We start from the raw sequence: 14,197 nt of genomic DNA on the forward strand, positions 1-14,197 counted from the left end.
ATTAATCATTTGAAAGGTGACAGCTTCAACAGGACAGCACTTTCTCAGTGCAGCATAAACACATTTACAACAATGTCCAGCAAAGTAATGCACAACACAAATTCAGAGGACAATGTGTCTTTCTCCTCACCATCTCTAAAAGCAATCAATCCATGAGCAGGCATCCTCAGGAAGGACAGAAAGGAGTCATCAACAACAATTGTGTCTGTGCAGTTTGTGATAAATATGCACCAAAATTAAAAGCTGAACAATATGTTGATAATGTACTTCTGATCCCAGTGACTCAGAAGAGGCAAACTTACAACTCTTTAAAGAAGCATTAACCACACTGCTTTAACTTGAGAAAACAAGCCAAATGAAACAGAAAAGTCCTTCATTTCAGAGGATTTACTGAGTTAAAACAAATATAAGATACACAAAACTGGTCCGGGACTGAATAAACTATGGTAGTCACAGACGCACATACATATTGAAATTCCACATCAACAAGAACAGGACAGTGCAACTGGAAACATTAACCCACTACCCCCTGTCCCCCCCCTCAAGAAACAAAACCAAATTTCTCAAGTTGCAACCCGAAGAGTGAAGAAAAACACAGATCCCTGGCACTGTGAAGCATGGCCAATGTAACACGAGGAACTCAAGGCAAACAGTGATCGTTAACTGTTTTTTGTAAGCTTGGAGTTTAGTTTGCCATAATCAGTTTAAAATCTTCACTTACCAAGCCATTTTACAATCAGAAGATTTAAAGTTTAAAGTTTATTTATTAGTGTGACAAGTAGGCTCACATTAACACTGCAATGGATATTACCGTGAAAATCCCCTAGTCGTCACACTCTGGCGCCTGTTTGGGTACACTGAGGGGGAATTTAGCATGGCCAATGCACCTAACCAGGAAATACAAGAGAGGAATATGCAAAAACTTGTCCACAAACAAATTGTGTGTTAATCTCCATCCCACACTCTCACATTCCTGACTGGCTCTCCATCATAAACAATGCATGCTCTAACCACATATTTCTCATCTTATATTTCATTCTATTATTTAGTTGGCTCTATGATGAGGAAAATTTTTTTGTTCCCAGATGGTAGTATGTTTTTGGAATTCTCTTCCTCAAAAAGCAGGGAAAGCAGAATCTTTGAATATTTTTAAAGCAGAGCAAGTTGGATTCTTGATAAGTACAGAGGTAAAAGGAATGAGGAGTTGAGGTTACAATCAAATCAGCCATAATCTTATTGAATAGCATAGCAAGTTTGATATGTTCATCAAGTGGTGCTGTGCGATATTTTACATCCAACAGAGTGTAGAGTCAGAGCCTCACACCACAGCAGCAATTTTACCAAAAAAATTCCAAGTGCCGGACAAGTGAAAACAGGGGAGTTTCAGACCCATTTTTTCATAGACATGAGGCTGATTGCAGCAGCAAATCAGTGCTGGTATCAACGCGAAAGGCAAGGAACCGGGCGTGAACCCTGTTTTTCACCTCTCTCGCAATCTTACCAGTTTGTCACAACTCCCCTCCCCCACCTCTGACATAGGAGCATTTCTCACCACTGGTGTGAGCTATTGGCCTGGACTTCAGTCCGACTGTGGTCTTTGGTTAGAATAGATTGAATTATGGAATAATTGATACTATGGATTTGATAGTACAGTAATAAAAACTCTGCACCAAGATAATGCCAAAACAAGATATTGAGTTAATAATAATAATTTGTAATTAATAACTGAATCCTGGAAGTGAGATTGTTGTTGTGAAACCATTCCAGGTTTATTATTAATCCGTGAAGCTCAAAAACTCAGGAAACTCTTAGCTGTTGACCCAATGAAAACATGGCCTGAACCTTCTGAGGACCAGCAATCAACATCAGATTGTCTCTCCACTTCTACTTTTGTTGTGCCAATGCTAGAGAGAGCTTTGTAATTCTGGTGGTACTTCTGAGCCCAGCTTCTCCAAAAACACTGCCTATACCTGAATTGGAGCTGTTTCTCTGCTGCACTGCACTAAAAATCAAAGGATGGGATTTTCCAGGCAAGAGAGCAGCTTGACATTGGCAAGCGTCTTCTGGTGCATGATCTTCTGGTCCAGCCATTCCTTCCACACACCTGATGAAGGAACAGCGTTTCCTAAAGCTTGTGGGTTTACTATCAAATAAACTGGTTGGACTTTAACCTGGTGTTGTGAGACTTCTTACTGTGTTTACCCCAGTCCAACACCAGCATCTCCATATCATGCCAGCCATTGTCAACAGGTTTTCCCCATTGAACATACCCCTTGTGCCATGAAACTGGCAGTGAGGGTGCATTGTCGACAGGACAGAAGATCCCGTTGGCATGAACGGCTGCAAAATCTTGCCAAAGGGATGACCGGCTCCACCTATGGTATCTTTTCTGGAGGCAAAGGTGGCTCACCACTGGCCGATGGCAGGATCTTTCACAGTCCTGTCAATGTATACAGAATTTTGCATTCTTCTTGGCCTTGCCACAGGGGAACCCATTGGCAGTGCTTACCATCGTGGGACCGGGAGATCCTGCTGGCGAGATGGGCCAAAACATTCAGCCAAATACCTTTTGAGGGCGGCACAGTAGCACAGTGGTTAGCACTGCTGCTTCACAGCACGAGGGACCTGGGTTCCATTCCCAGCTTGGGTCACTGTCTGTGTGGAGTTTGCATGTTCTCCTCTTCTCTGCATGGGTTTCCTCCAGGTACTCCAGTATCCTCCCGCAGTCCAAAGATGTGCGGGTTAGGTGGATTGACCCGAACAGACACCAGACTGTGGCGACTAAGGGAATTTCACAGTAACTTCATTGCAGTGTTAATGTAAGCCTTACTTGTGGCTAATAAATAAACATTAACTTTGATAGGTCCCAGGCAACAGGGGAATTGCCAGAGGGAATGGAAGTTCAAACTTCACAGACAATTCCTGTGGAGTAAGTTTGTTGGGATTTCAGAGGGATCCCTTTACACACGTCTCACCCCATTCGGAGACCAGAAGGTCTGAGCCTACGTTTCTTGTATGATTAAAAGTCACTCAGTGAGAAATTATTAGATGACACAGTGACCAGAATATTAATACTGAATATATTACCTTTAAGTCTTAAAGTAGTATACATGTTTAATTGATTTGAATACCATCAACTTGGACAGTATTTGTGAAACTGCTTAAACATCAAAGATTCACGGGGCAATTAGCAATTTCACTCTTTAATTAACAGTTTATCTGCAGCTCCAGTGAGAACATGACCTTTTACTGACTTGATTTTTCCTTAACTAAAAATAGTAAATCTGAAATATATTTTAAAGTGTTATCATTAGAAAACTTACCTGCACATCAATTTGGAAGTAGTTTTTTCTGCCTGCTTTGTATTCATTAAACTGAGTTAAGTTGTAGAAGTAGAGTGATCTGACCTCGGTCTGTTTTTGTTCAGAGAAGATTGCAACCATAAAGGCTTCGGAGTGAGAGAGATTGATGAGGGCAGAGGACAGGACCCTGACAGCTTGTTTCTTAGCCATGGGGCAGAGCAGGGTGGCTTGGGAGAAGGAATGAAAAGTGTGTCTGACAACCTCTTCAATAGCCATGTGGATGAACTCCGGGCCTGAGATGTTGGCATTAAACAAAATATAAACGTGTTTCTCCCATTGGAAGCCGTGAACATACTGCAGTTCGACACCATGACAAAGCTTGATGGCTGCATCACCAAACTCTCCCACATCAAAGCGCAAAAACTTTGAATCAGTAGGATTCCTTAGGGCGATGCTATCAGTATTCTCAGTGTAACTGCTGTTGTCTTTGCAGGTAGGTGGGAAAAACCTACTGAACTTTCCAGTATATGTGACGGCTGTCACCAAATACTCAAGTGCCTTGACTTTTACCAGAAAGGCGATCGTCGAGGCTTCCGGGTGGATAGCAGCAACATGCGAGAGCTCGTCAGTTTCATAGTGACTGATATTCTGCAGCTCCCTAACCTCACAGGCTCCCTGCCTTAATGTCCCACAGGTCAGGACTCGCTTCCTATTCTCATCCACGACCAGGATCTTGTTCATGTTGGCCTTTTCTTCCCATTTTACACAGCAGCCATCAGAATTTCTGCACGGCCCATCGAAACGAGGCCCCGTCTTTGCGAGAACTTCTAGGCTCAAGTTCTGGTTCAGCTGGTGCAAGGAATTCTTGGTGGCCACAAACACACTGCCATTAGCACTCACCGCTATATTATCAATGTGGGACTGAAATAGGAACACATCCCTTGAATTAATCTCTGTGGCCAAGACAATTAAAATGTCAAAGAACAGAAGATGGAGAGAAACATCCTTTACTGGATCCATTGTCCCAGGGAAACATACACACAAATTGTGCTTGGTTCAGTCCATACAAAACATCTACGGAACTGGTTCAAGTCAGAACTTGCATTCTGTCCGTTCAACTGCGCTCTCAATGTCTTCAGTGTAGTATGAAGCTGCCTTCAGCCCAGCTTACAGTGCCACTTGCTTCCTTTTCCGTTTTTGTGGCTTCCTGTTCGTATCTCCAGTACCTCTTTTGTAAACAGCAATTACATCATATTACATGGAATCGGTAGCAGAGAAACAGGCCAGTCAGCCCAACTAGTCAATGCCTTTACCCCACTCTCATGTTTCTCTCTATTCCTTTCTCTCTGCATCAAGCATCTCGTTAAAACATCAGTGCTATCAGTTTCAGCCACTCCATATTGTGGGGAATTTCACATCCTCACTGCCCTACGTGGAAAGAGGCAATGGAACAGTAGCTGCAATTTTAAAGACGCTGACTTAGTTTGATTGATGTGGGTGGGGCGTGAAATGGTGGCTGGGCAGTACTCAGTCCATTCTCCAGTCCATTCCCCAACTTTTTGAAAGAGCTAACTATTCCCACTTCCCTGCTCTTTTCTCTTAGCCGTGCAATCTCACCTTTCAAAGTATCTTTCCAATGCCCCTTTAAAAGTCTTTACTGAATTTGTTTACACTCCTCTTTTAGGCAATGCACTTAAGATCTCAACTCACTACATGAAAATAAAACTCACCTCCTCCCTGATTTCTTTACCAATTATTTTAAATTTATGTCCTCTGGTTACCAACCACACTGCCTGAGGAAATAGCTTCCTCAACATTAGAAACATATTATTTCCCAAAAGTGCAAACATTAGTATAACAAATCACTGAAAGCCTTCACTGCATCTGAACTTCACTGTGAATAGAAGAGAACTCGGAAACCATGAGAGTGAATAGTATAACATTATTTTCATTTTTTTTTACTGTGTGCCATTAGCCTATGCAAATTGAGATTGCAAGTTAGTGAATGATTTGCTGACCCAGATTTTCACCACAAGACATTGTACATCATGGTGAGAATGGCTGAAGTGTCCAAAAATCTAAAATTCCCCTCCCAATCATGTCACTTACCATTTATGTAGGAACAGGAATTAGTGCCAAAGGCTTTTCACTCATCCATGGATTACAAAGTCAGTTGGCCACAGTTGCCCACACCAAAGTCAAATTTTTGTAGGCGACAAATGTGAAACACAAAGAGTGCAGATTAGACCCAAGAGTGAATCTGAACTTTGGACAGTTAGGATTCCCTTCTGGAGAGGTAATTTTCCTTTTTGGATTTTCAGATACCTTTAGGCGAGCTCAGGTGCCCTTTGGGGTAGGTGCCTTAATGGGCATAATTGACTTGCCTATGAATGTTACAATTAAAGTGTGGTTCTAATAACACCACGGTCAGGGGTTTGGCCCCTATAGTGACAAGAGGCATATCTTAAAGCTAGCATGGTGCCTGTTAGATGTAGTTTAAAACCTTTATTGAGTGGGTCGTCCAACCTGACTGTCTGTTCCTCTATCGCTTCTACATTCGTGGGCAGGTGTCCTCAAGAGACGGAGCATGCAGTGACTACCAGCAGCATCAAGGCCTTCTTTGCTTGCGGTGGGCACTGCAGCGAATGGGAAATTCTCACCAGCAAGAATCTCCTTTCCTAGCTCATGCAGGATTTTGGGCCCACATCACCATTTATGCTCACAGCTAACACAAGCACAACATCCTGCCACAGAACGTTTTGAGAACACACAGGTCAGAGCCGGTTGATAGGTTCGTTCCACAGTTCCACCATGTTATTACATGATTAACGGAATTAACTTTCATACCACCTGAAGGTGGGATTGGGAATTCACATCCTTTGGTTCTTAGTCAATTGCTCTAGCCACTACAGCACAACATACTTCCAGTTGGTTACTCCAATTTGGTAAATTTCCAGTGAAAAAACCTACTTGGTGCGTTTAAATAACATGGCTTATACATGCCTGAAATAAAAGCTAGCCTCCATAATTTTACTTCTAAACCTGCAAGCAACTTGGAGAAACTCCTTCAAATTGAAATACTCCAATTCTGTACATCAAAGATCATTACAGTTGCTCATTTAAAATGCTGTGATATTGATAAAAGATGACCTTTAACATACACTTTCCACTACTGACACATTGTGGCTGCACTATGCACTATCCACAGGGCACACTGTAGTAACTCACCAGGGCTTCTTCAACAGGAGATTCACGAAACTCTAGTCTGTCCCAACGGAAGTACAGCATTGATACATCACAAAGGAGTAAGCAATTTATTGCCTGTTGCTATTTGCATTCAGTAGAGGGTGGTGAAACAGTAGCATTAGATGAATGGTTGAAGGAAAGGGGTAAAGGAATTTGGAAAACACCAACATAGTGGATCGTGTGGACACAGACTGATTGGGTCAAATGGCCTGTTTCAATGTTATAGTCTCCGTGTGGTTCTCAATTTACTCAGCTTTATATGTAGATATAAAAAATATTTTGAAAGTAGCAATGCAACATTACTGAATCTTAAGCCTCCTGTTTACTGCTGTCCTTCTCAGGAAAGTTATAATAGTGGCTATGTTATTGGGCTGAGAATCCAAGAGCTCAGTGATGTCTCAATTGAAGGTGTTTAAAAATCAGTTATTAAATAATCCAGGAACAAATAGCTAATATCAACATAAAGTTATTGGATTGTCTGATTCACTAAACCCCTTCAAGGAAGGAAATTCACTATCAATATCTGGTCTGGCCTACATGTGACTTCAGAGTCACAGCAAAGCACTTGACTCTTAACTGCACTCAAATGTGCAAATAAGGCACATAGAACATACAACATTACAGCGCAGTACAGGCCCTTCAGCCCTCAATGTTGCGCCAACCAGTGGAACCAATATAATGACCCTCTAACCTAAACTATTCCAATGTTATCCATATGCCTATCCACTGACCATTTGAACGCCCTTAAAGTTGGCGAGTCCACAACTGCTGCAGGCAGGGCATTCCACAACCTTACTACCCTCTGAGTAAAGAAAACTCACTATCATTTTCACATAGGTAATGAATGAATACATCACACTATATTAACTGAAAGTAAAGTAAACCAACCTATGGAATGTTTGTGTAAATTGAACGATTGAGATAACCTTTCATTTTCTTTTAATGTACAAGCTCTGACTTCCACCAGTAAATCAGGTTTAGATTTTTTAAAACCGAACGTTCAGCAGACGGAAACTAAACAGTTCATTGAAAAGGAATTTTGTTCTCAGCATATTGCCAGAATTTCAGAGAAACTCAGCCCTTGGTTTGATTATGGCCTAATGTAATTCACCAAGAATTCCAGAATTACTGAATTATATAAGAGGCAACATCTTCAGGCATGGCTCAAAACAAAGAAACAAGAGGATTACATCTTGGGAGCAAGCCTCTCTACACTAAAATATACAATGACACAGAACAGAGAGTGGCTTTACTTTCTAACCTCAGTAGAGAGACAGAAACCACACCCAACCCACAGCATCCTGAGGCTGCAAATGTTCGTATACATTGTGCCAGCTAAACTCCACACCTTTAAACAAAGATATCACAATAACTTTAAGCAAAGCTATCACATGAAAAACCCATCACAATTGGCATTCAACCCATGATCAGAAACACCCAGTTACCAGATATAGTATTGAGTAATCAGCCAGATTTAGTTACCAGCCTAAAGGATTGTGAATGTTTATCTAATAACAATCACAGTATGATCGAGATCAATGAAGTATTTGAAAGGGAGCAACAGAAAATGGTTCCCAAGATTCTACATTTGGATAAGGTTGACTTCAATCCAATAAGACAGGGACAGTTCACAGAAAACTGGGCAAATCTGTTAGTGGATAAAATTCAGATAGTCAATGTGTTCAAAAATAACAAAGTGAGAGAAGTAGGTTATAAACCTAACGGTAAGAGATCTATTTGGAAAGACAGACAGCCATGGACAATTTAAAAAAGTGACAACATAAAACTAAAAGAAAAAGCATACAAAACACAATGAATAGCATAAGTAATGGAAAATAGCAAAGGCAAAAAAGGAGAGCAGCAAAGCATAATGAAGCAGATTGTATGAGTACAAAATGGAAGTATGCAATGAAACTTGAAAGGGATATAAAAATTATGACAATTACATTAAATTACATTACAGAATCACAGCATTGTTACTGTGCTGATGGAGGCTGCAGTAAGTCAGCCCAATGCCAATCTCTCCCATCACTAAAAACCCCATATTGTGCAACTGCAGCTTACATCTAGACAGTCTACACCTTGGGACCTACAAGGCTGGCCCAGGTAGAGCAGCACATTTATAAGCTCCCACTGTTCACTTCTCATAAATATGAAGACATCGGGCAGATAATTGGACGAATAAACTGGAAGGAGGCGTACAGAAGGAAGGTGGCGGATATTCAAGGAATGTTTGACTGGAGCTCTGCACGATAATGTTCCGATGAGACAAGGAGGTTTTGGTAGGGCACGGGAACCGTGGTGTACGAAGGTTGTGGTGAACCTAGTCAGGAAGAAAGGAAAGGTGTATAAAAGGTTCAGAGAGCTAGGAGATGGTAAGGATCTAGAGGAGTATAAGGCTTGTAGAAAGGAGCTTAAAAAGGAAATTAGGAGAGCCAGAAGGGGTCATGAGAAGGCCTTGGCAGGTAAGATTAAGGAGAATCCCAAGACCTTCTACAAATATGTAAAAAGTAAAAGGATGAGAAGAGAAGGGATAGGACCTATAAAAGGTGAAGAGGGAAAAGTCTGTGTGGAACCGGAAGAAATGGCAGAGGTGCTTAATGAGTACTTTGCCTCGGTATTCACGGTGGAAAGTGATCTGGGAGGTTGTACTACAGGTTTGGGGCAGTCTGAAAAGATTGAGTATGTGGATGTTAAGGAAGAGGATGTGTTAGAACTTTTAAACTCTATCAAGATAGACAAGTTGCCGGGACCGGATGGGATGTACCCCAGGTTACTCTGGGAGGTAAGGGAAGTGATTGCAGAGCCCCTGGCGATGATCTTTGCGTCGTCAATGGTTCCGGAGGATTGCGGATGTGGTTCCTATTTTCAAGAAAGGGAACAGGGATAGCCTGGGAAATTACCAACCGGTGAGTCTGACCTCAGTGGTTGGTAAGTTGATGGAGAGGCTTCTGAGGGACAAGATTTATGAGCATTTGGAGACGTTTAGAATGATCAGAAATAGTCAACATGGTTTTGTCGAGGGCAGATCGTGCCTTACGAGCCTAGTTGAGTTCTTTGAGAATGTGACTGAGCACATTGACGAAGGAAGACCGGCAGACGTGGTTTACATGGACTTCAGCAAGGTGAGAGGGCATGGCATCCAGGGGGCTTTGGCCTTGTGGATCCAGAACTGGCTTGCCTACAGAAGGCAGAGAGTGGTTGTGGATGGGTCTTTTTCTGCATGGCGGTCGGTCACCAGTGGAGTGCCCCAGGGATCTGTTCTAGGACCCTTGCTGTTGGTCATTTTCATAAATGACCAGGATGAGGAAGTGGAGGGATGGGTTAGCAAGTTCGCAGACGATACGAAGGTTGGTGGTGTTGTGGATGGTCTGGAGGGATGTCAGAAGTTGCAGCGGGACATAGATAGGATGCAAGACTGGGCGGAGAAGTGGCAGATGGACTTCAACGCAGATAAATGTGTAGTGGTCCATTTTGGCAGGACCAATGGGATGAAGGAATACAATATCAAGGGTAGGAGTCTTAGCTGTGTTGAAGAGCAGAGGGATCTTGGGGTCCGGGTCCATAGGACTCTTAAATTGGCCTCGCAGGTGGAGGATGTGGTCAAGAAGGCGTATGGTGTACTGGCCTTCATTAATCGAGGGATTGAGTTTAGGAGTCGGGAGGTAATGCTGCAACTTTGTAGGACCCTTGTCAGACCCCACTTGGAGTACTGTGTGCAGTTCTGGTCGCCTCACTATAGGAAGGACATGGAAGCTATTGAAAGGGTGCAGAGGAGATTTACAAGGATGTTGCCTGGATTGGGAGGCATGCCTTATGAAGATAGGTTGAGGGAGCCGGGACTCTTCTCCCTGGAGAGACGAAGGTTGAGAGGCGACCTGATAGAGGTTTATAAGATGTTGAGAGGAAATAGATAGGGTGGATTCTCAGAGGCTATTTCCCAGGGCTGAAATGGTTGCTACGAGAGGACACAGATTTAAGGTGCAGGGAAGCAAGTACAGAGGAGATGTTAGGGGAAAGTTTTTCACTCAGAGGGTGGTGAGTGAATGGAATCGGCTGCCATCAGTGGTGGTGGAGGCGAACTCGCTGGCGTCTTTTAAAAGGCTGCTGGATGAGTATATGGGATCTAATGGGATTGAGGGTTATAGATAGGTCTACGACTTAGTAGGTATAGAAGTGATCGGTGCAACTAGTGGGCCAAAGGGCCTGTTTGTGCTGTAGTGTTCTATGTTCAGTAGGTGAACCTCCGCTCACTCAATAAGAAAGCTTGTAATACACTAAGCCCACAGGGAGATCTATTGATGATCCCCCATGTCCTTTGCAGCCATCATAACATCCCTCCTCCCTGTGTCTTTCCTCAGCACCCCCACTGTGAGAAGATCCTTTCCACTGATTAGTGATCTGTCTGAGGACCGTTGAGGATGGGACTGGGCCAGACTGTCTAAATTGAACTGGGGACCTTTGTTTCCAGAGGGAGCATTGCAGGGTCACTGATGTGGGTTCCTCCTCAGGTTCTGTTTCAGCCCGGAGGTCTACTTCCTCACCCTCCATCTCCAAGTTGATTATCTGGAGAGGATAACAAAGTCCATTTTGAGCTGAGGATTGATACTGGAAGCACCCATCTACATGGCCAGCAGTGTGGTCTGCTCAGGCAAGAACTCCCTGGCTCTGAGATCATCCAAGTATTTCTTTAAGCTTTTACCCTGGACTTTGACCTTGAAAGATACTGGTCCCATTTTCACGATAACAATCCCAAGGACGCAAATGGGATCATCCTCGAAGTTTATCATGTGAACCAGATCACCCATTGCAAAAGTTATTTCTGTCATTGTAGAATCATAATCATAATGTAGGGATATGGGGGTAGGGCCTGGGTGGGATTGTGGTCAGTGCAGACTCGATGGGCCGAATGGCCTCTTTCCGCATTGTAGTGTTCTATGATTCTATGATAACCTATTTTTTGGTTTTCTTTTTGGGCCTCCACCCTCCCCAGCAAGATTGGGAACAGTAGGCTTAATCTGGAATGAAACCATCACCCATCAACAGCTCAGCTGGGACTTACCTGTTATTGCGTATGATTTGATCCTATAATCGAACAAAATCGTGCCGATCTGGTCTCCATGAAGTTGCTTCGTCAAGCCATTTTTGAAGGTTTGATCTGCCCGTTCTGCCAGACCATTTGACGATGGGTGATAAAGTGCTGTTTGAACGTGTTGAATGACATTAGAGAGCGCAGGTTTCTGGAAATCGCCACTAGTAAAGGCTGTGTCATTATCAGAAACCAGGACTGCTGGTATTCCATGTGTACTGAAGCTTTGTTGTAGTTTCTCAATCATACCAAGTGGTCATGGAACCCATGCAGTGCACCTCCATCCATCTGGAGTTTCTGCTACCATGATTAAAAACCATGGAACCCATAAAGAACATAGAACATAGAACACTACAGCACAAACAGGCCTTTCGGCCCATAAGTTGCACCGATCATATCCCAACCTACCAGGCCTATCTATAACCCTCAATCCCATTAAATCCCATGTACTCATCCAGAAGTCTCTTGAAAGACCCGAGTGAGTTTGCCTCCACCACGACCGATGGCAGCCAATTCCACTCACTCACCACCCTCTGAGTGAAAAACTTACCCCTGACATCTCCTCTGTTACTACTCCACAGCACCTTAAAACCTGTGTCCTCTCGTAGCGACCATTTCAGCCCTGGGAAATAGCCTCTGAGAATCCACCCTATCTATACCTCTCAACAACTTATAAACCTCTATCAGATCATCTCTCATCCTTCATCTCTCCAGCGAGAAAAGACCTAGCTCCCTCAACCTATCCTCATAAGGCATGCCACCCAACCCAGGCAACATCCTTGTAAATCTCTTCTGCACCCTTTCAATAGCCTCCACATCCTTCTTGTAGTGAGGCAACCAGAACTGCACATAGTACTCCAAGTGGGGTCTGACAAGGGTCTTATAAAGTTGCAGCATTATCTCTCGACTCCTAAATTCAATCCCTCAACTGATGAAGGCCAGTACACCATACGCCTTCTTGACCACATCCTCCACCTGCGAGGCCGGTTTAAGAGTCCTATGAACCAGGACCCCAAGGTCCTTCTGCTCCTCAACACCGCTAAGAGTCCTACCCTTGATATTATACTCCTTCATCCCATTGGACCTGCCAAAATGGACCGCTACACATTTATCCACGTTGAAGTCCATCTGCCACTTCTCCGCTCAGTCTTGCATCCTGTAAGGATCCTGCAAAGTCCACATGCATATTCATTCACGGCCTACCAGACTACCACCATGGGCATATGAAGGCTGAGGAGGGTGATTTTGATTTGGCACAGCTCACATTGCTTCAGCAAGTCTGTGATGTCAGTCAAGATTGGCCCATCAGATGTAACTCCTAGTCAGCATTTTCATTTTTGATTTTCCAGTGGCCATTATATAGTTCCGTGAATATTGGACGTTATCCTGGGGGCAGAAGAATTACTCAGGACCCTAAAAGAATGATCCCCGTCCTGAACACAAAGTTTGTCTTTCTTGGTAAGTTGGGTTACATTTCTTTGAAGGTTCATCCTTGGAATCCATTGTGTAGGATCATGTGCTTTATTTTAGATGAGGTTGGATTGCCTAAAGTTTATCTATTAATGTCACTAGTAGGCTTACATTAACACTACAATGAAGATACTGTGAAACAAACATTTTGGGTCCAGGCTTTAATCTGCCTTGCAGACACTATCAAAGTCTCCAAACAATTTAGAGTCATCATGACCTCTTCCAATGCTGGTAAAGGAGTAAGGCTTTTGGGCAACAGGAAGTGACTCCGTATTAGCACTGACTATCCGGATTCCAGGTTGGTGTTCTCGAAGATATTCATAGGCTGCCAGTAACAAGGCCCAGCACTGTACCTCAGCACAGGCAATGGGGGATTGTCTTATCCTCTTTGAAAAGGCCAAATAACTTACATTAAGTTTATGGTTGGTAACTATAAAAAAAAGCTTCAGCATTGGACATACTGATGGAATCTTTTCACACCAAATACGACCACCAACCATTCTTTCTCAATCTAAAAATTCCTTCACTCTACATACGCAATGGACTTTTCCATCCCGTCTTTCCAGCAATGTGACAGCATCACACACCTCATTTGAGAAAGCATCGCAAATCAATATAACTTCTTCCTTCGAGTCAAGATTGGCCTGTAGGTTCGATTACACCAGCTGAAATTTGACTTTAGTGAGAGCCTCTGCCACAGAGCTTCCCAGGATCATGTCTGGCAGGATATACATTGGGCCAGCATGGAAGTCAAGTTCAGGAAAAAAATTCAGGAAAAAACTTACTAATTCAAGGAAGGATTTCACACTCATGATGTTCTTTGGGATCTGTGCTACCTTGATGGCCTTTACCTTAATCTCTACTGGATGTAACCATTGCCAACTTCTTGGTAACTTAAATTGGTTACTTCAGCTGATTTGAAGATGCATTTCTCCCTCTTCAAGCAAACTCCCACTCTAAGCAATTTCTGCAAGACTTCTAAGTTGGCCAGGTGTTCCAGTTCCAAAGCCCCCACAACCAAGGCTTCATCTAACTGTACTGCTACCTTGGGCAGCCCTTGAAGGATTCTCCACATAACTCTTCGGAAAAT

At 43.2% G+C, this 14,197-nt stretch overlaps 1 protein-coding gene across 1 annotated transcript in view; it reads right to left on the reverse strand.

The window, feature by feature from the left end:
• The window catches only part of plxnc1 (plexin C1), a 157,860-nt gene extending 153,459 nt beyond the window's left edge, over window positions 1-4,401 (reverse strand). The window contains exon 1 of the mRNA XM_080207165.1: window positions 3,320-4,401. Within this exon, the coding sequence (XP_080063291.1) occupies window positions 3,320-4,322 (1,003 nt within the window). The 5' untranslated portion in view covers window positions 4,323-4,401. The remainder of the gene's footprint in view (window positions 1-3,319) is intronic.
• Window positions 4,402-14,197: the final 9,796 nt, after the last annotated feature.

This window comes from Carcharhinus amblyrhynchos, chromosome 19 (genome assembly GCF_965287045.1).
Source record: "Carcharhinus amblyrhynchos chromosome 19, sCarAmb.v2.hapA, whole genome shotgun sequence".
Classification (NCBI taxonomy): Eukaryota; Metazoa; Chordata; class Chondrichthyes; order Carcharhiniformes; family Carcharhinidae; genus Carcharhinus; species Carcharhinus amblyrhynchos.